This window comes from Nasonia vitripennis, chromosome 2, assembly GCF_009193385.2.
Source record: "Nasonia vitripennis strain AsymCx chromosome 2, Nvit_psr_1.1, whole genome shotgun sequence".
In the NCBI taxonomy this organism is placed as follows: domain Eukaryota; kingdom Metazoa; phylum Arthropoda; class Insecta; order Hymenoptera; family Pteromalidae; genus Nasonia; species Nasonia vitripennis.
Genome location: NC_045758.1, coordinates 15,879,543 through 15,898,578, shown reverse-complemented (window position 1 = coordinate 15,898,578; position 19,036 = coordinate 15,879,543). Strand labels below are relative to the sequence as shown.

Here is a 19,036-nt window from a genome sequence, read left to right as displayed (position 1 = left end):
TATACACACACCTGGAGAACTGGTCGGTAACGCAGAGCTCTCGCCATCCTCTCTGCCGTATAGTGCATCACCGCTCATGACATATATAGATATACCGATTTATAAAATCATCCATCCATGCAGTGCGAAAGCCAACGGCTTTCCTCGTCACACCGCCAGCGCCTACGTAGCCCGTAGTGACGAGCGCCGAGCGGCAAATCGAGCATCAGCAACGCGCGCACTGTGAGTATCAATACATGTACATACGTGGGTGCCGAGACATCGCAGGTTTTCCGAAGAGCTCGTGCACTTTAACTACAGTGCAGAGATGGGACGAACCGTCTACGCGGAGGAGCGTCTGCTCGACTATCTGAAGACGCTCGGTGGACCCGACGTCTACAGCGTGGGACTTATTCTCGGCCAGGTTGGGATTTTCGCCTGTTCATTTATCTTGCTGCGCTGCAGCTGTTTTTATATAGGTTTCCCGCACCGACGGCTGGGCTCGTTTTATTGAGGCTCGCCGAGACTCTCGCAGCAGCTGTCACACTAGTTGCTTCGGATGTTAATTTATGATATTCTACGAGGAAAGTGATTTCGTAGAGGCTCGCTATCGTACGACAAAATCACGGAATTTGATATACCTTCGTCATGCATCATTGTTGAATTACAGAAAATTTTTCTTCTGCTTATGATTTGTTTATTTTTTATATAGCACATGGAAAATAATGAGCAAAACATAGAAACTTGTTATGATTTGAATTAAATTATTTATGGTGTATTTTTTAAAATTAATTTTTAAGAAATTTTCTAATGTCGTTTTCAAAAAGTTCATGAATTGCAGTAAATGTTTGGAAAAAGAAATAAAATGTGTGCAGAATTTAAAATCAATAAGCAGTTGACGCAGCTTTCACAGTTTAAAAAGAATTGACAAAAGCTTCATCGTTCTATTTTTAGAGCACAGCTCAAAAGGATTTTGTGGTTCATTTGGCAAGGACACTACCTGCTTCCAACACAGATGTTGTTGAAGAGGCTCTCATCAATCCAGCGACAAATGCTCTGCAAGACACCACTGACAACTACATCAAGTCTATTAAAGATATAGATGGGAACCTGGTGGCTGATCATGCCAAACATGTATGTTAAATTAAATACCACGACAGTTCTTGTGCACAAGTTCAAATTAAAATTATTTCACTTTCAAGGTGTCCAGAATGTTGCCAGGTGGAATGTGGGTCTTAGGAATATTCGTTGTGGGTCCAGGGGACTGCCTAAGCGATTCCAGTTGTGCACAGAAGCTCAGATCAGTTCTGTCTACTATTCATAAAAATCTAGCGTCAAATATTTATTTGCATGGCAATAGTAATCATGAAAATTTGGTACTGAGTTTTAACAGTATCACAAAACAGTAAATCTTTTATTTATTTATTAACTTTAGCCGATGTTTCAAATATTCATATTGACATTGAATTTAATTTCAGATATACTTGTAAGTCAGTGGAAATTAGTACGGGAGGCATATTTAAGCCAGCTGATTGGAAATTTCAGAAAAAAATTACAAAATGGCATCAGCTTGAAGCTCTGTTTGATCTAGATCATCTTTTTCCAATTTTGGATGAAGCAGCACCACACACCTTGAAGAGACAATTGCAGGTAATTTGTCCATTTGTACTCTTCTTGCAGATTAACTAAATTAAGCACAAAATTTTGATGAAATATTCTTTTTAGGATATCGTGAAAAAGTTGTCTGAAATCATAAATTCAGCTCTTATAGTCATCGAAGGTGAATCTAGATCACCTGAAGATTTAATAGAAGTTATTGGTAAAAAGAGGAAAAACAAAAAAGATAAGAATGAAGATGAGGAAGTGGACAAAGTTTTGCAAGTTGGAATTTATTTGCCCTGTGTAAGAATTTTTATTCGATAGATTAATTGAAATGTTTATCAATGGCAAAATTATAAACTTATAAAATTTTATATCAGGGTTTAAAAGATAAGCAGGAAGATGTTAAAACAATATCTTGCAGAGCGTCAATGAGATTAGTAGGTGAACTAGTAAGCAGAACATCTATTCATCAAAAGGCAACTATTGAAGAAGCAACCAATGCTGTAAAACAAGATATTCTTCGTTCATTAGCCAGTAGATTAGAATTACATTGGGATAGTGTGATAGAGGAAGAAAATGGTTCTCCAGAAGGTAAAATTTCACTAGATTATTATTTTTATGCATGATTTTATTAGTTATTTATTATTCTAATTTTTGTTCAGAAAATATTACTTTACATGAGCCGCCAAGACGAGTTTTCATGGAGTTGCCACAAAGCAAAGTAACTTTATCTGATTATCTGTTCCCTGGCGAAGGACCACAAGAATCTTTAGTTTTACTTAAAGAACTGTTGGATCTTGATTTTCTAGAAAGTCAGGTTGAAAAAGATGTCGAACGCCAAGTCGGTAAGCATTTTTTCATAATTTACGTTTCAGTAAATTTGTCTCAAAAAATAGTTGAATTTCTGTTTATTATTATAAAATTGAAAAAATTTTTAATGGTTAATATATTTCTTGTAGTTTCAATATTGCATTTTTCAATATACTTTTTTTTCAACAGATCCATCAGAATTTTATTGTCAAAATGAAGTGAAAACTGTTCCAGTGGACCTTGGCAAAGAAACAGTTACGAATAGCCAGTTTGTCTTATACATTGCAGGTATCATTATAGCATTTATTGTTGTAATCATTGGAATTTTGGTGCATCAGCTGTATTCGAGCAAGCAGTAGCTTTAAATATTTATGGTTTGCACAATTCAAATAAATTTGTGTGTGTGTGTGTATATATATATATATATATATATATATATATATATATATATATATATATATATATATATATATATATCCGTAAAATTGTAAGATACTTAACAGTTTTACAAATAATGACACGTAATTTGTACTAAAAAAAACGAAAACAATAGCTATACGTATTTAATGTTAATCCTACATCACTGATATGCAACTAAACAATATGCATCATCTAAATGATAAAGAAGCAGAATGAAACTGTACTATAATAGTAAGGTTATTGTTAAAATTTTTTATGTTACGTTGAATATTTTTATACTTGTCAATGAAATGAGGATTGTACAAATTTCCTAAAAATAAAAATTTTAGCATTTACATTTAATTTGTATCCTATACAGTAAACAATGAACAGTCTGAAACAATGTAAATATGTGACGGTAATGTAAGCATTTTTAATAAAAGTTGTATGGTTATAGATACACAGAAATAAGCTGCGTTAATCTTTTTTAATACTATACTTATACAATAATATTTATAAAGTATGTACATAAAAAACTATATACATGAATGTTAATGTATATACAGAACAATCCACCCTTGCAAAGCTCCTAGAACATTCTCATATCAATGATTTCAAATATAAAAAAGTATTCATAATTGTAAAACGTTACAATATTTTAATATAAGATAATACCTGTATTCATAGTTTAATAATTAAGCAACATGGAATTGAGATACAAAAATTATTTCTTGGGCAGTGTATAATCGCATAATCAAATACATTCTATTCTACAACAGTAACACTTTGAAATATTCAAAAACTTTCAATTTTATTTGGAAAAATTCTTTATACAGACTTCCTGATATATATTTATAATTTTCTTTACTAAAGCTCTTTTAACGAACAATAAAAATAGACAATGCAATAATAACTTGAATAACGAATAATAAAAATAGAAGGTGAGACCCGATTTCGATGCAAAAAATTTGAGTTCTCTTCATTTATCCTGCCTCTTTAAAATATTTCGCCTAAAATACATCATTTGTAACAATACGCCATCCTTTACGTCAATTGTATTTGGATACAATGTAAGTGCATATGAACAGGTGCTGAAAATGTTTGTACCTTCTGTGTTGCGAGTTTCATTTTAATAATGATTAAAAAACTTCCAAAAATGTTCAAAGAAACTATAAAATAAGTTTTGGAGGAAAACATGTGCTCATATGGACCTAGAATAAAAATTCGACTGTAAATAGCAGCCACACAATATTTCACTAGTTACAATAAACCATTATAATTTTTGCTACTTAATACTCAATATCTAAATGTAATAAATACGCGAACAGTAACTAAATACATACGAATGAGTGTTTCTTTATAATTGTATGTCATAAAATATCAAATCATGCTATGTAATCACGCACTTTCATCGCTTTATACTCTTGCTATGTAAAATACACATAGTTGAATGCATGGATTATAAAGTCGGGATTTTGACTATTTACACTCTCATAGGAAATCAAAACGTGCAGGTCAATTCTTAAAAATAAACTTACTGGGACGGATTTATGTTTCGAATGATTCGTTTAGAGGAGTTTAGATATTAATTTAGAAATTTGATGTACAAAAGACAGAAATAAGTCAAAAAACAATTCTCAAAAATCTAATAGTAAAGATTTTATAAAATCGCAGTTGTCAAGAAAAACATTTTTCGCGTGTAAATAGTCAAAAAACTTGTAGGATTTCATTGTACAGTATTAAGTAGAATACGTATAAAGCAAATCTAAATTAACTAAACAATACATATTCACCATAACATTTTTTTGTTTTGTTGACAATTGGTCTAGGTATACGTCGATAATTCGCCTGCTAAGACAGCGGTGCTTCCCGCTCTCGCCGTAATGTATTAATTACGATTAATGCAACTTTGGAATCTCATACAAATTTATTTTAGTGTACGAAAATGAAAAGTTTTGTTGCACTCAATAAATGTTATCCGTTTCCATGATTTACATGATTGATGATAACAAAGTCAAGTCTTTTTTTTTTATTCCTAATCAGAAGATTTCATTGAACACGATTGCATCTTGCGGAGAGTTTAAAGTTTGCACAATGCCTGATATCGTTTGCACGATGTGGCACGAAAATATAACGTTTTCTACAGATAATAAAGCACACATTCTTACCCCGCATCGTCCTTGTAAATGCAACAGTTTGCCGGAAACAATTTCCTTTCCGACAGAAAATTGGAATGAATCGCGTCTAATGAAATCTTGCAACCAAGGCACGCGCAATATAAACGTCTTGTAGTACATCGTACAAAAATCAGCAAAAAAAGGAAAGAAAGAAAGGGAGGTAAATAATCTATTTATCTCTGGCACCGGCCTCCTCCGTGAGCAGCTCAGATGGCACCCATCTTGATGAGTCCAGCCTGACTTCCGCGGCCGACACTGGCCTCTTCGAGCGAGTCGAGGTCGAGAGCGGACTCGATCATAGTGGTGTCTTGGAGCAGCCTGAGTCGCGATGCCGAGAGTGGCGTTGTGACAGTGGCCACAGGTGGGAGGCCTACTGAGCCGGCTTCCATAGACGAGAGTACGGAGGAGCCCGGATGAAGAGCAGTGGGAGGTGCTGGTAATGGTGCTATCTCGTCAATGTCAATCGGGGCTAGGCTCAGTGAGGCCATGGGTACCTCGTTTGCCACCAAATGGCTCACGCTGTTCGTCGTGCTACCTGGAATTTTCAGAAAAAATATATTAGTGATTTTCTTTAGATGCTGAGATAAAAAGGGTGGAGGCATTTCTAGAGGTGATTGGTACTTTTTGAGTACTTGCAGAAATATGTCCTAATTACTGTAGACCTCTATCATTATGAGATTAAATTTTACAAAATTTACTTAGAATGGACATTTTTCTGACGATTAGCGAGTAGCAAAGAGCTTGTTTAATTATCTTTGATTTGTAAAATATACCGTGAGTTGATCTGTTCGTAAAGTTACGCGTGGAATAACTTTAATTAAGAAAGTTTACAGGGAGTTTATCAAGCGCTTTGCTGTTCATTGCTACACAAACATATGTTTTGTGTAATATTTTGGTAACTGCAATTTATGTGACTATAGTTCATACCAAAATGTTACACAAAATATGCATGCATAATCTAATATTTAACAAATGTACATTTCATAATGATTGCATTGTAGTAAAACTATAATATCTATAGGAGTAGAAAAAGAAAACATAAATGGAATTGCACTTCTATTTACACATCTAAGTGTGTGTTTGTATAAGTTTTCAGTAATGCACAACAAAAGCCCTTTGCCATTTTATAACACATAACGAGTACATACACAGTTTATCATTTCTAATAATACATAATTGCAAAAGAATTTTGTCATTGTTTTATTAAACATATTGGTGTGTTAGAAATATGCCTAGCAAATTTTGAACGTAAATATGGTTATTAAATAATACCTTGAATAAATTAACGTATTCTTAACTTATGTCTACTAAATGAAATACATTGTTTTTCTTTTTCGATAAAAAAAAAACGAGTTTAACTTTTCATAGATGAATGACAAGTCATCAGGAATTATTTTGCCATATATAAATTACCGATTAAATACTAATTAATGAAACCTATTATCAAATCGATTGTGAGATTAGTATATTTTTCCATAAAAGTGTGTAAAATTTTAAACAGTTGAAATCGTGCTCTCCTATATAAAAGTCCCAAATCTTTCAACCAATACTGAAATTAGTCACGAACCAAAAAGTCAATAACTTGTCATCTTCATAGCCATGAAAAAACAAGTTGGCAACCAAAACAACCAATATAAAATTAATTAGTTATACACTAGAAACGACAAAGGAAAAAAAAGACAAATTATTGTTGTTGTTGTGAAGTCCAGCCTCGCATATTGTTAATTGTATTGTCAGCGTCACCGATGTGTTTTAAAAAAATAATGAAAAAAGAATAACGAACAACGTGCGGGGATGCTTGCATATTGTGAGATAGTAGACTTACCGGACTGTATGCTCACCGAGCCCTCATTTATCGGACGTAATTATAAGCAACAGAGAAACAAGATTTATTGAGTCATGACGATTTTTTTTTAAATTGCTTCATCTAATATATCTTCTACTCTATTAGCTTAAGTACTTTTTAAGTTATTGATTTTATACCTCTCGAGTGTCTATTGATTATTATTTATGATAGAATAGTTAATAGAAGATGTTTTGAGATCAACAAGCATGAGAAGTAGAATGCAAGATAAAATTACTGCTGTTTAATTAATCATTTTCATCTACGTAAAAAGATTAAATATGTTTGGATAGAGTAAAAAATAGCCAAGAATATACACCTATGAAAATTTCGTTACACAGTATAAGATGTGCTAAAGATTTTTTATATATCGAGAGAGTCATATTGTTCATGCTAATTTGCATAACATTAAAAAATAAAAATTGGTGCAAGATTGAAAACGTTAAACAAAGTTATTGTCTTAAAAATCTCAAATTCGCAAATCTTAATTTTTTTGTTCAGTAAACATTTTTTTTAATCACAGGTGTATACCTTAAAAAATAATTCCTCTACAAATATTAAATCAATTTTAAGTAGCTTTGTCTATAACAGATAAGGCCAACAATGCTCAGCGAGGATACTCATATGCTGTGATGCGATTAGAAAAAAATCCGTATTTCATATTCAAGTTTAACACTGCATTATTATACGATATTCGCAGCTTCGGTTTATCTCTTTTAAGTCTCTTTTATACAAACAGACGAATCTATATAAAAAACTTCACGCAATTGATAACAATGATATATATAATACGATATACACGGAACATTCGTAGAGTATACATAGATTAACTACGGTTCGTTAACGATGAAAAAGTACATTTGCCGCTAACCTTATAAGAGGATCACTTATTGAGATTTTTACTTTAATCGCGGATGCCCCAGAAAAAATTACGTATAATCATACATAATCGTCTAACAAGTGTATGCATACACTACGGAATTTTCGCATGTACGTTCAGACATATAGCAAATTAACGATTGTGTTGTGACTGCAATGATTGATCGGAATATTTATAAGGATGACAAATGCAATGCCCCAATATGGATGAAACATTTAGTCATGCAGACTGGAATTAATGTACGTGGATTCTTAACTTTTTGCACATTAACGTAAAATGTTTTATGAGATTGTATATTGTTAATATCAGCTCTTTGATATTTTTATTGATATACTTAAATAGAACTTTTCAAGGAGGAACAGAATGCCTTTACCGTATTAAATGCATTGACTAGCAAATTTTTACTTTGAGTTGCGTAATATTCTTAGAAACTAATTTTTCTAAACCTTATTTTTTATATTTTATTTATACTGTGTAAAATATTTTAAATCAATTGTTCGAGAAAAGGAAACGTCGCTAGATCTTGCACTATAATGTGCTTTATCTAATCTTAGATTTATAATATACGATCGTGCAAGCTTACTTCAAAAGTTACTAGCTTAGCGTGTATAGTATGGACTTATCAATTTCGATGTTAAAATTTTTATATCAAAATTTTACTTTTCTACCGTCAAGATCGCGGCTACGAAGGCTTGCAATAGTCACTGCTCCTCCTTGATCGTAACGAGATACATAGGAAACAATTTCACTTATACGTTAAAATCAATGTGAAAACTTACATCCAAGTACCGCTAATTTATTATACGAAATTTTGTCAATTTTCGTCCTTTTAAGGGGGTAATCAAAGCTATTCTACGTTTTCATCGGTATCTTTCACTTGAATTTTCGAAGAATCAATTCGAGAGTGATGATTAGACAAGACTCGACAGCGATAACCTCGTTTTGCAAGTAAAATCAGTCTGTGTCTTTTTTCGGACATAATTTTAAGTACAAATGTGGTGTCAGCTTTATAAAGCTAATCTAAAAAATGTCGTTTCCCACAATCAAAGGTCATCGTTGTCAAAGACGACGTTACTCCGCTCATGATCTCAAAGCTAATGAAATAGACACCATTGAAAAACCTAATAAAATGCCCGTAAACTCAGAGCCGATTTACATAGCCTCGGGGTCGCTATCAGTCATCGAGGTGTTCATCATGTACCGTCCTTCCAGATATTCCTCCTCATCTCTTTCCAAGCCCGCGCTACTCCCAGTTTCGCAAGGACAGAACGTACTCTGTTCGACGTAGGGATGATGCGCAAAATGATGGTGCTCGCTGCCACTACCAGCTCTGTGCAGCTGGTGATGGTGGTCCAGCGAATTCGAACCGAATTTGTTGACGACGAGATCGATTGCGGTATGCCCTATCATCGGCAACCCACCAGGGCTGAGAATACGATTTCCGAGAAAACCACCAGACGACTTGGGGTACTTGAAGCTGCTCCTGCCAGTGTACGGCTCGGGACAGCGTAGTCCGGCCGCGTATTTTAGGCTCCGCTGCGAGTGCGCCCCACTACTGGGCACGCTTACACGCAGCGGATCCTCCGAGTAGCACTGCGGAAACTTCTGTAAGTCCGTCGTAGCGCTCGAGGTCACGGGGTAGCCGACAGGCTTGCCCAACTCCGCCTCGTCGATGCTCTTGTTGAGCGGTTCCTCGGAGTAACGCTGCAGGTACTTGTGCACGTCCGACCAGTACTTGTGTTGGGTCTCGGCGTAGCGTTCCGCGAGCAGATTGCTCTCCGAGCAGCGGTGATAATATTCCTCGCGGCAGCGTTGCGGGTACCTCTGCAGGTTCTCCTCGCAGCGGTACGAGGGTTTTTGAGTAGGCGGAGGCGGTGGTGGCGCTGGCGGCTGTTGATGGTGATAGTCACGCGGAGACCTAAGCGAGCCCGGGCGCTGGTCCCAAGGCGAATCGGCGCAAGAACGGGTGGAGCTGTACTTGAGGGGCACGTACGCGTCGGCCGAATATTGGCAAGAGTAGGAGGGCAGGTCGTCGAGGTAGCGAGGTAAGTGATGAGCGCTCGCGGTTGAAGCCGAAGCGCCTGACTCACCGTTTATGGATTCAAGGTGCGGGGAATGCTGCTGCTGTGGCTGTGCCTGCTGCTGTTGCTGAGTCTGCTGCTGCTGGTTGGACACAAGGTTGTTCGTGGAACCCGTGAGATCACCGCTCACTGGTAATGCCACTCCATTGGACTGTTGAGAGATTAAAATTTAGTAGGTGGAAGATATCGTTGCAAACTTTGTTACACTACATTTAATTCATGTATTTGAGAAATAGCTTAAGAAATACTGCTTTATGACCATGGTTCGCAGCAACGAAATGCTCTAAATGTCGTGTGTATTCATTGAAAATATAAACAAAGCAAGTATCAATTTATTTTGAATTCTGTTGGTAGAGATAACTTTTAAAGACCTTGTTTCTCGTTTTCTTTAGATTTTACGATTGCTTAAAGATTAATACAGATATGAAAAAAGTGATTAGTAAGTTAGGAAAAAATTGCCATATCAATAATTTTCTCAGATATAATTCAACCAGTCGCGTTTGTGTGCGGATGAATGCAAATCATACACAATATACATCGCGTCTAAATAATTTTAAGCAAATTTGATGTAAACATGCATTTTCAATAATTATTCTGGTTATGATAAGTTTGATTAAAAATTAAACATAATTCTACAAAATGAAACAGTATAAAGATCATTCTTTAAAAAAAAAAAAGTAATAATAAAGACGTAGTTATTTTTTTTTTGAAATATGAAAATCAAATAAATTAAATAATTTATATTCAAAGCAAAGCCTACTATTGCAATTCAAACTAATATATAGTAATTTACTTGCATTAATATCTTATTTTACGCGGATATCTTATATATTTTTTTAAACATGTTCATTATATTTTTAAGTTTTACAACACTGAAATGCTTGAAACGAAAAATCTCTACTACAAAATGGAAATAAAAATAAAATAAAAAGATTTGTGAATTTACCTAGTTATGACACTTGTTGTGTGTTCTGTGTGTGTTTTCGTTTTGTGAAATTTGGTTGTGTTTTTACAATTTTATATTTAGGTTTTTCTATGGCCTTTTTATACCAAAAATAAATAATTGTCATAAAAATTTCATTCAATTTATATTTTTATGTAACTCTAAATTAATCAAATTAAAAAAATATGATTACCTGTGGTTGTACGAGTTTCACAGTTCCATAAGTCTTATTATTGGTTATTACACAATCCTCACTGACTCTCTCTTGTTCAGCGCGGTACTCAGGCGTAACGACGCCTCTTCGATCTGAAACAGAAGCAGTGATTACATGAAATGAACGATAAAATTTAATCCAATTGTGCTATTAGCTGAAAATAAATACCTATAAGGCTGGGAGGTGCTGGGCCACAAAGTACATAGAAACAATTTCCGCAAATGTTTCCTTGACTATATGGGTTAAAGCTTTCTTGTCCTCTTTTACTCGTAAAGGAACCTTTAATCTAAGCAGAAATGTCAATTATAAAAATTAGTCAATCATCAAATGTAATCATTATCATCATTTCATTTGTCTTAAAGAATATAAATCTTACTACAGATTAATCATATACAGTTTCATAACTTACATCTTCATTAGTGGTTTGATTACTTGTTGTGAGGTATGTATGAAATCCAGCCAATCCTAAAATGCTCCAAACAGAAAAGAAACATACAACGCCAACGACTACGCTACCTGGAGACAATCTTACAGCTTCTAAGAAAGGCTTATTATCTCTTGTTACTATAAATGAAAAATCAAAAGTGTTAATGTGATTTCATAAAATAGCTGACAGAAAATATATCAAAATACCTACACATTATCAGATGCGTTACTGCGCACGCAAATATAAAAACGCATAAAAATGCTAAAGACACTATAAATGCATAGAAGTAGCGATAATTTCTACGCCCTACGCAATTTCCTACCCATGGACAATGGTGGTCGAATCTTTCTGTAAGTTTGAAAAACGTCATTATATAATGGTAGCTTGTTAAAAATGGTTTATGCGACGGAAGTCGGTAAAGTTTTTACTTTGAAATGTAAGCTCGTCTTAGCTATTTATGTAACTGTAATAAAGACTAGTATGCTTCCGAAATGCATAAGGTGTTTCTACTGATTCATAAATAGATAGTTTGAAAATAATATCAAGTAATAATTGAATTTATCTCAAAGTAAAGAAACAATTCCTGACTATGATTTAAGTTACACTTTTACTGAATTACTTACCTACACAATTATCACACAAACTACAGTGTGATGCCCTTGGAGGTCTAAATATTTTACATGTGAAGCAGTATTTTAACTTTACTGGTTGCCCCCTGACCAATACCTCTTTTGTCCTTGGAGGTGGTCTGTAGGTTGGTGAATTACCATTATTTGGCACTTCTGCAATAAGGTCTTGCATTTAGATATGATCTACTTTATATTCACACTACTAGTTAATAATTGAAAAATTACCTATTTGTTTTTCGATGTATGCTGCTTCATCAGGCGTTGCGCGAGGTATCACACCAGGATCACTAAAACTGGTCCGAAATAGAGCGGACATTACAAAGATAAACAACAAACCACCTATGACTGGTATTGCAGGCGTTATGTTTTCTGCTAAAAATGGACAGCTGGAAAATATTTCAATCAAATTATTATTTTCTGTAATAAATTAAAGTCAAATATAGATCTCATAAAAATAAACATGAAATGGGAAAAGAAATATTCTTTCAGTGCCAAAACAGGGTGGATGTTTTGACAGCTTTCTTTATTTTTGTATCAGAAGATTTCCAAGAACACTTAAATCTCAGTTGTTGTTTTGAATTAAATTAGTCACTGTCATGTCTTTGATAATAGAATCCTATTTATCTATGCCAATTTCAATTTTTTTCATATACTATTTTGTCTAAATTTTAAAAGCCAAGCCTCGTAAAAAAAAGATTTGTGATTGTTTGAAATAATTCCATTTCATGTGTAATTCATATATAACAGAGAGATATAGAGTATACATTTCTTACTCAAATGCAAAAAATAGTCCACTTGTTCCAGCAATCAAGCAGACTGTAACATAAAACACACCGGTTTGGGGTGCCATCATCACTCTTCCATCACAGCAGAAGCGATTTCTGCCTGGGAACAGTTCCCACTTCCTAGTGATTCTTGGCATTTTTAACTAGTTATTTATTTTTACTAGATCATCTGGAAGAGAGAAAAAATGTTTAGTTGCAAAAAAATCTGCAATTTAATGAATATTGTTTTACAATAAAGCATTAAAAATCTTATTTGAATGACTAAAATTATATGTAATTTTAACCAGTTATTGTACATTAATGAATGAATAAATGAATAGCAAGAAGCATATCCTTTTGCCTTCACCAACAATTTGCATTCAATTAGTTTTCTTTTTCTTTAGAGAACTACTTGTTTCAACCAAGATACTGAGTTTATAATTTGAATTTATTAAAAAAATCTTTTCTGATAAAAATAATTGTATTTTACTTATGTTATGCTCAACAAAGAATGAAGCATGAGGCTACAATATTGGAATATACTTCAACTTATACATTTTAAATTAGCTTTACCATGGGATGATATATTTAAGCCACATAAATACTGTAATGCATTGAATACCTACAGTTTATTGGAAATTTTTTTTATGTTATCAATAAATCAATCGATTAAATTTATAATACACCCCAAGAGCATTATATAACGTAAAAATACACAAGAATAATTTATTATTATTTATGAAACATAACTTTGTTCTCATGATGTGCAACGAATGCTTTTATGATTGTAAAAGATTATTTTGTTCCTTATGCAATTCTGATAATAAAGTCTGGTTTGTGAAATTATATAGAGTTCTATCAATGCAATGATAAGATACCAATGATAAAAACCTGATTTTTGCAAAAATTCGTGCTTATTTCACGAATCGGATTAAAAGTACACGGGTGTTCCAGACCGTAAATAAAGCGCACGTCCGACTAGAAGAAAAGCTCGTACGTCACTGCCTGCCGAAAATCTCCATAGAACGAAAAGAAGAGGCGCGGGTCCCATCCATTACACCTCGGAAATTGACAAATCGACAGAACAAACACTCGAGGATTCCCGAAAGATCGCCTCGGGTATTGTAACCAGAGGCGCTTTCATATTACCCTCTCTCTCTCTCTCTCTCTCTCTCTCTCTCTCTCTCTCTCTCTCTCTCTCTCTCTCTCTCTCTCTCTCGCGTGTACACACATAATTTCATTTCGACGACGAATTACGAAATCCACGACGATCGGCAGGCACGACAGTTGCCGTCGCATCAGACGATGCTCTCTTCGCGTGTGTCGCACGTAACTATATACAATCAACAAGTGTGAGCCACTGACTCTCTTGTCGTGTAAGTATATCTAAAAGTAAAGGCGCCCGAGAGAGGAGACAGCGCACAATTGTTCCCGCGAGAGAGGGACGGCGAGTGGCCGAAAAAAAGGAGAGCTCAACACGTCTACTTGGCCGCGAAATTAACTCGTCGCGAAAACCGTACGATTTTCGTAGTAGGCGTCGGCTTCGCCTTATCTGATAAGTCGGCGGCGGCAGCAACGGTTAATACTTATACTCGATCATTTCAACGATTTCGAATGAAAACATGTGATCGGTAATCAATGAAACGAGTGTCCCTCGGTTTTTTTGCCGCTAAGCTTATTTTAGTTCTTAGTCATCGTCTAATTGACGCGAGCGCGCATGCATCGCAAGCTTGATCGGGTGCACATTTTCACGAGCGACAATGCGCGAGTTTCGCATAATTATAATATACGAACAATCTTTATCGCGGAGTCGTAAAGCGTACAAAGGTATGTATAACGACGCGTATGTACATATAGCACAATTGTTCGACGTAACTGTAAATACTGTGACGTCGAAAATAGCGCTGCTCCAAAACAAACTCTGAGAGAAAAAATCGCACACTCACGTATATCTATATCCAACATTCGCTGTTATTGCTCTCTCTCTCTCTCTCTCTCCTCGGGAGCCTCTTGCAGGCGTTTGTGCGCTCTTCCTCGGGTATGCCGTGGCCTTTTGCTCTCTCGCTCTTTCCGCGTCCGTGGTGTCAACTTAACCTAGTCCCCCTGGACTTCGACATCATCACCGCGGTCAGGGATAGCCGCCTGGGATGACTACACTAGTATAGGGTGGTCGAAGGAGCTTCTTCTTCGGCGCAGCGGGAAATCGGCTGTGCGGGGGCACTATCGCTGCAGCTGACAGTTCCAGGCGCCCAGGGCAGCAGCACCGGGAGGCACTGCCCGAAAATCCATGGTCGCGCGCGCACAACTCACTGGAAGAACTGGGTCAAGCGGCAGTGGCGTTCGGCCCTCATTGAGGCTTTTATGCTACGGGTATTTCCTTGAGCTAGAGAGAGAGAGAGAGAGTTAGTCGCCTCGCCGGTGTTCACTATCGACGACGCCTTATCTGCTGCAGCCTTCTCTTCGTTTCGTCGTGTGGTCTCTCTCGGACTGCAGAGTATAGAGAGACGGTGCAGGAGAACGAAAATAGAGGGAAAGAAGGAGGCGGAGATTGACGAGAGGACTTGCTCAACGCTGCTGCTGCAGTGGTGCGCTTCCGCGAGTCATTCCTTGAATTCCCCGTGGCGTTGCTGCGCGCGCTACACGGTCATGTTCGAGGCGAGCGAGGTACGGCCTTTATTGTCTCGCTATTGACGCTGACGACGAACTGAGGATGATGAGTAGGCGCTGCTGCTATAGGCTGCACCAGCGCTATAATGTACAGCAGTTCCAGACGACACACTTGACAACTCGCGCAACGCGAGCAGTCCGCGACTGCTCTCTCTCTCTCTCTCTTTTTCTACTCGTCGCTACTCCGCGAGAAATCTTTCTCTCCGCCGCGCGATGCGTGCACACAGACACCTGACACATACACACCGATGCTCGTATTTACACACTGCTGTATACGCGCGGATGAGTATATGCGAGAGACTAGGCTGCTGTGTCTGATGGAGAGAGACTGAGACTACTGGGAGAGATCAGAGGTGAGTGACCAACACAAGTGGCCGTCCACACACGCTCACGTGGACGCGGAGTCGAGGACTGTGCTCCGCGAGCCGTAGCGGTAGGTGTGCGCTGATGGGACGAGTTCGGAGTTGTTGTAATTATAAGCAGCTCGATCTGTGTGCGTTGAAGACCGCGAAGTATAGTGTCGCGAAGCGCCAGCTGATGGCAGAATTTTGAGGTTACGGGAGGAGATGCGCGCGGCGCGCACTGCGCAACACGTGACGTCGTGACTCGTGACATATTCTCCAGCCAAGCACGTGATCGGTTTGGCGGGAACGTTTGAGTTTTCGCTGGATGGTGGCACTCGCCAATTTCTGATCATTTATATTCGAAAGTACGACAAGTGCAAGATCAGCACGTGAAATTCTCGTCACGCGCCGCAATTATCATCTTTCCCGCTAAAGCAGTGACGTCAAAACGGACGGACGAGGAAACTGTTTGAATTTTTCCAAAAGAAGTTTGTCCTGTAATGTACCAGATAAAGTATTATTCTTAAAATATTCAACTCAGTAGCTCGTTCATAAATTTTATCACCGAATGCACCGAATGCACCGAATGCACGCACACACGTTATGCAGTCGTTTTGTAAGCGGCTGGACACATGCGACACGCAAAAAGGGGGCTGCGCGCGCGCGAGTGCACGAATCTCGATATTAATAAGCCCTGGATCGATGACGCGCGGGCTGCATACGCGACTTGAGCCCGCGCGTCGACGATCGAACGCTTCTAACATACGTAACGTCTACAATATCGAATGCTACCTACAGTTTCGTTCTTGTGTAACGCATCGATAAATGTCAGTTTTGAAGAGATTCGAATTGTTCGCTCATTCTCGTTTGAGAAAAAAATATTTCCTATAGTTATAGTACACGAGGTTTCGATTAGCTCTGTGTGTGAGAGAGCCGAGAGAAGAGAGGGAGGCTTCGAAAATCGCTGCGGTCGATGCTGTGTGGCGTATCGGGGCTGCGGCGATCTATAAACGTGAGCTATGCACGGGGTGTGTTCGCGACGAAGAACGGAGAATGAGAGAGAGAGAGAGAGAGAGAGAGAGAGAGAGAGAGAGAGGGAGAGAGAGAGAGAGAGAGTATGCAAGAAAAATGCATTTAGCTGATGGCTGCAGTATATTCTACTGGATTAGCGATAAAAAAAAAGTCCCTGGAGATGCGGGTCAACTGAGTTTGGCGCATATGTACGTGTATGTCGTATATAACGACGGAAGAATAAGCTAAGCGTCGAGCATGTTAAATGGATGTGATTTTAAGTGGGCTGCAATTTATCGGGGATTGATCCTTTTTCAATTATATCTCATGCTATTAACGGCGGCTAATGATTTTTCCACGCATTTCTGCGTTGTTAAGAAGTATCGATTCGGCGCTGATCATTATTGTCGATGTCTCGATTCTTGATACGCTTGAATTATACGTAATTAAAAATATTCCAAAAACAAATCACCTCAGCCCAGCTCAATCGATCGATCAACAAATAAACTTTTGGTCAGCCCCAACAAAAACCGCGGGTCATCGCTTCAGTAGCTCGCCAAACGATCCAATCCCACGTCGACGCTATACCGACACACAAGAGCAGCGAAATTGATTATTTATAACGTTATATAGAGATGCTCAGATCGCGGGGTTGGGCGCGTTATATCGCGTCGTCGGCGGGCTCTCGCTCGGAATCAGGTCGCACGACGCAATGCAGTATGACTGCAGCGCGCGCGAAAATCTTGAAAATCGAAGTGCCCGGGACGAGCTCACTCACTCGCCCTCGGCTCTTCTCCCTCGAGGCTCGGCTCGCTTCGGAGGGGATTATCCGGAGAGAAGGAGATTCATTTTTTTCTTCTGGTTTTCCGACGAGGTGATGTTTGTTTTCCGCGGATTTGGAGCCGAGAGACGCGGTTCGAAGCGGATATAAAGGGGGATGATCCGCGCTATTCGTATCTAATTTCGAGAGGCTAGTGCGACGCGAGCCGCCGATGGGATTCGGTTGCGTGCGCTTTGGGAAATTATATACTCGGTTGTTATTGTATTTTACACTTGTTGGAGTTATGGGACTCTTATGGGAGTTTCAAGATCTCGAAAGGTCGATGAATTCTGGACTTGAGCAAATGAGAAATCGACGAATTATTCAACGTCATATTTTGATATAGATAAGATAAAAGTGGACAGTTGGATTCGATTAAGTAACTGCAGCGATTATTCAAATACAGGATAACTCGATTGATCGATGTCTTTCCGGCAGAAATTGAATCCGCTGCTGTCTTAATTAGCGAATTATGAAGAATAATTGCACCTCTTCGGTCTCCCTTCATATCTTTTAATGTACCCTTACACATTATTTTTAATTCTGATTCAAACTTATGGTTTCATTTAAAAATCCATTATCTTAATGTGAGTATATTATACGTTAAATTTACCCGAAAAACGCAGCAACTCGGGCTAAATCCAAGCGAAACAACCGCAATCTCGAATAAAATACGTCATCATTACGAGCCCTGTGTATTCCTCGTCGTCCAACAATACCGCTCGACCCGCCGACCCCTCTCTCTTTCGCCCTTTTATATACACGCATACGCACATATCCCGTGTCCGCATCCGAAAATCTTTATAGCGCAGCGTCGACGAGCAATCGAATTTTTTGCAAGGAACCCGCAAGTAGAGGGTAGGGATCGTCGCGCGCTTGCGCGCCCGATTATCGCACCAATGCGCTCCTATGTGTGTGTGTGCGTGTGTGTGTGTGTGCGCTCGCTTTTTCGCACGAGCCGGGCTTTCTGTCTTCGATTTTGCAATTGTAATGCGCTTACGTGAATGTATCTTCGATACGTGGAGAATATTTCTGCCAGCGAGTTCCGCGAGGATGTAAGCATTATATCGAATGGTGTAAACGAGGGCAGATATAATAATGCGCGTAACATTCACGTTGCGTAAATTTAGACGGCTCGATCGATGCCGTTTGCGAAAATAACGTCGCAAAACACGGGTCAGCCGCGTATAATCGCGCGCGTCGGTATAATAATAAACACCGCGGCAAATTAATAATTCACAAAGAAATTGATATCGATAATCGATCGTTATAATTATATGTGTCAGGCCGTATGCACACATGCTGTATAACGCGCGGAGACACACGCGGCGATCTCATTATACCAAACGCCGCGATATGCGCTCGATCGAGATGAAAATATAATGTCGTGTCTCGACCTCAAAAGTCAGTGACATATGGGTACAGGAATAAAAAACTCGCTACAAG

At 37.8% G+C, this 19,036-nt stretch overlaps 2 protein-coding genes across 4 annotated transcripts; one reads left to right on the top strand and one right to left on the bottom strand.

The window, feature by feature from the left end:
* The first annotated feature begins 101 nt into the window (after positions 1 to 101).
* On the top strand, positions 102 to 3,258 carry LOC100121663 (protein odr-4 homolog). Its single transcript, XM_001605224.6, has 8 exons — positions 102 to 403; positions 934 to 1,113; positions 1,182 to 1,384; positions 1,458 to 1,629; positions 1,705 to 1,881; positions 1,959 to 2,172; positions 2,244 to 2,426; positions 2,581 to 3,258. The coding sequence occupies exons 1-8, from the start codon at positions 308 to 310 to the stop codon at positions 2,748 to 2,750; spliced, it is 1,395 nt and encodes a 464-aa protein (XP_001605274.1). The 5' UTR covers positions 102 to 307; the 3' UTR covers positions 2,751 to 3,258.
* Positions 3,259 to 17,489, bottom strand: LOC100121627 (palmitoyltransferase app). 3 transcript variants are annotated; one of them, XM_016987102.3, is made up of 10 exons: positions 14,695 to 15,965; positions 12,758 to 12,938; positions 12,210 to 12,370; positions 11,979 to 12,137; positions 11,566 to 11,703; positions 11,338 to 11,492; positions 11,097 to 11,214; positions 10,908 to 11,020; positions 9,781 to 9,922; positions 3,259 to 5,502 (listed from the first exon to the last, which is right to left on the bottom strand). In XM_016987102.3, exons 2-10 carry the CDS (start codon positions 12,904 to 12,906, stop codon positions 5,174 to 5,176), a joined length of 1,464 nt encoding a protein of 487 aa, XP_016842591.1. In that variant the 5' UTR covers positions 12,907 to 12,938; positions 14,695 to 15,965; the 3' UTR covers positions 3,259 to 5,173. The 3 variants fall into 3 exon arrangements, with proteins under 3 accessions (XP_016842591.1, XP_016842592.1, XP_032452609.1); XM_016987103.2 differs by lacking the exon at positions 14,695 to 15,965 and adding an exon at positions 13,640 to 13,838; XM_032596718.1 differs by having other exon boundaries at positions 4,823 to 5,502; positions 6,793 to 9,922; positions 14,695 to 17,489.
* Between the last annotated feature and the right edge of the window lie 1,547 nt (positions 17,490 to 19,036).

Bases quoted from the DNA above. Each gene is read 5' to 3' on its own strand.
- LOC100121627 (XM_032596718.1), bottom strand. From the start codon at position 12,906: ATGCCAAGAATCACTAGGAAGTGGGAACTGTTCCCAGGCAGAAATCGC. The intron at 12,138-12,209 runs GTAATTTTTCAA...ACCTTATTGCAG, and splicing joins ATACATCGAAAAACAAATAG to AAGTGCCAAATAATGGTAAT. The intron at 11,215-11,337 runs GTAAGTTATGAA...ATTTCTGCTTAG, and splicing joins ATCAAACCACTAATGAAGAT to ATTAAAGGTTCCTTTACGAG.
- LOC100121663 (XM_001605224.6), top strand. From the start codon at position 308: ATGGGACGAACCGTCTACGCGGAGGAGCGTCTGCTCGACTATCTGAAG. The intron at 404-933 runs GTTGGGATTTTC...TTCTATTTTTAG, and splicing joins TGGGACTTATTCTCGGCCAG to AGCACAGCTCAAAAGGATTT. The intron at 2,427-2,580 runs GTAAGCATTTTT...TTTTTTCAACAG, and splicing joins AGATGTCGAACGCCAAGTCG to ATCCATCAGAATTTTATTGT.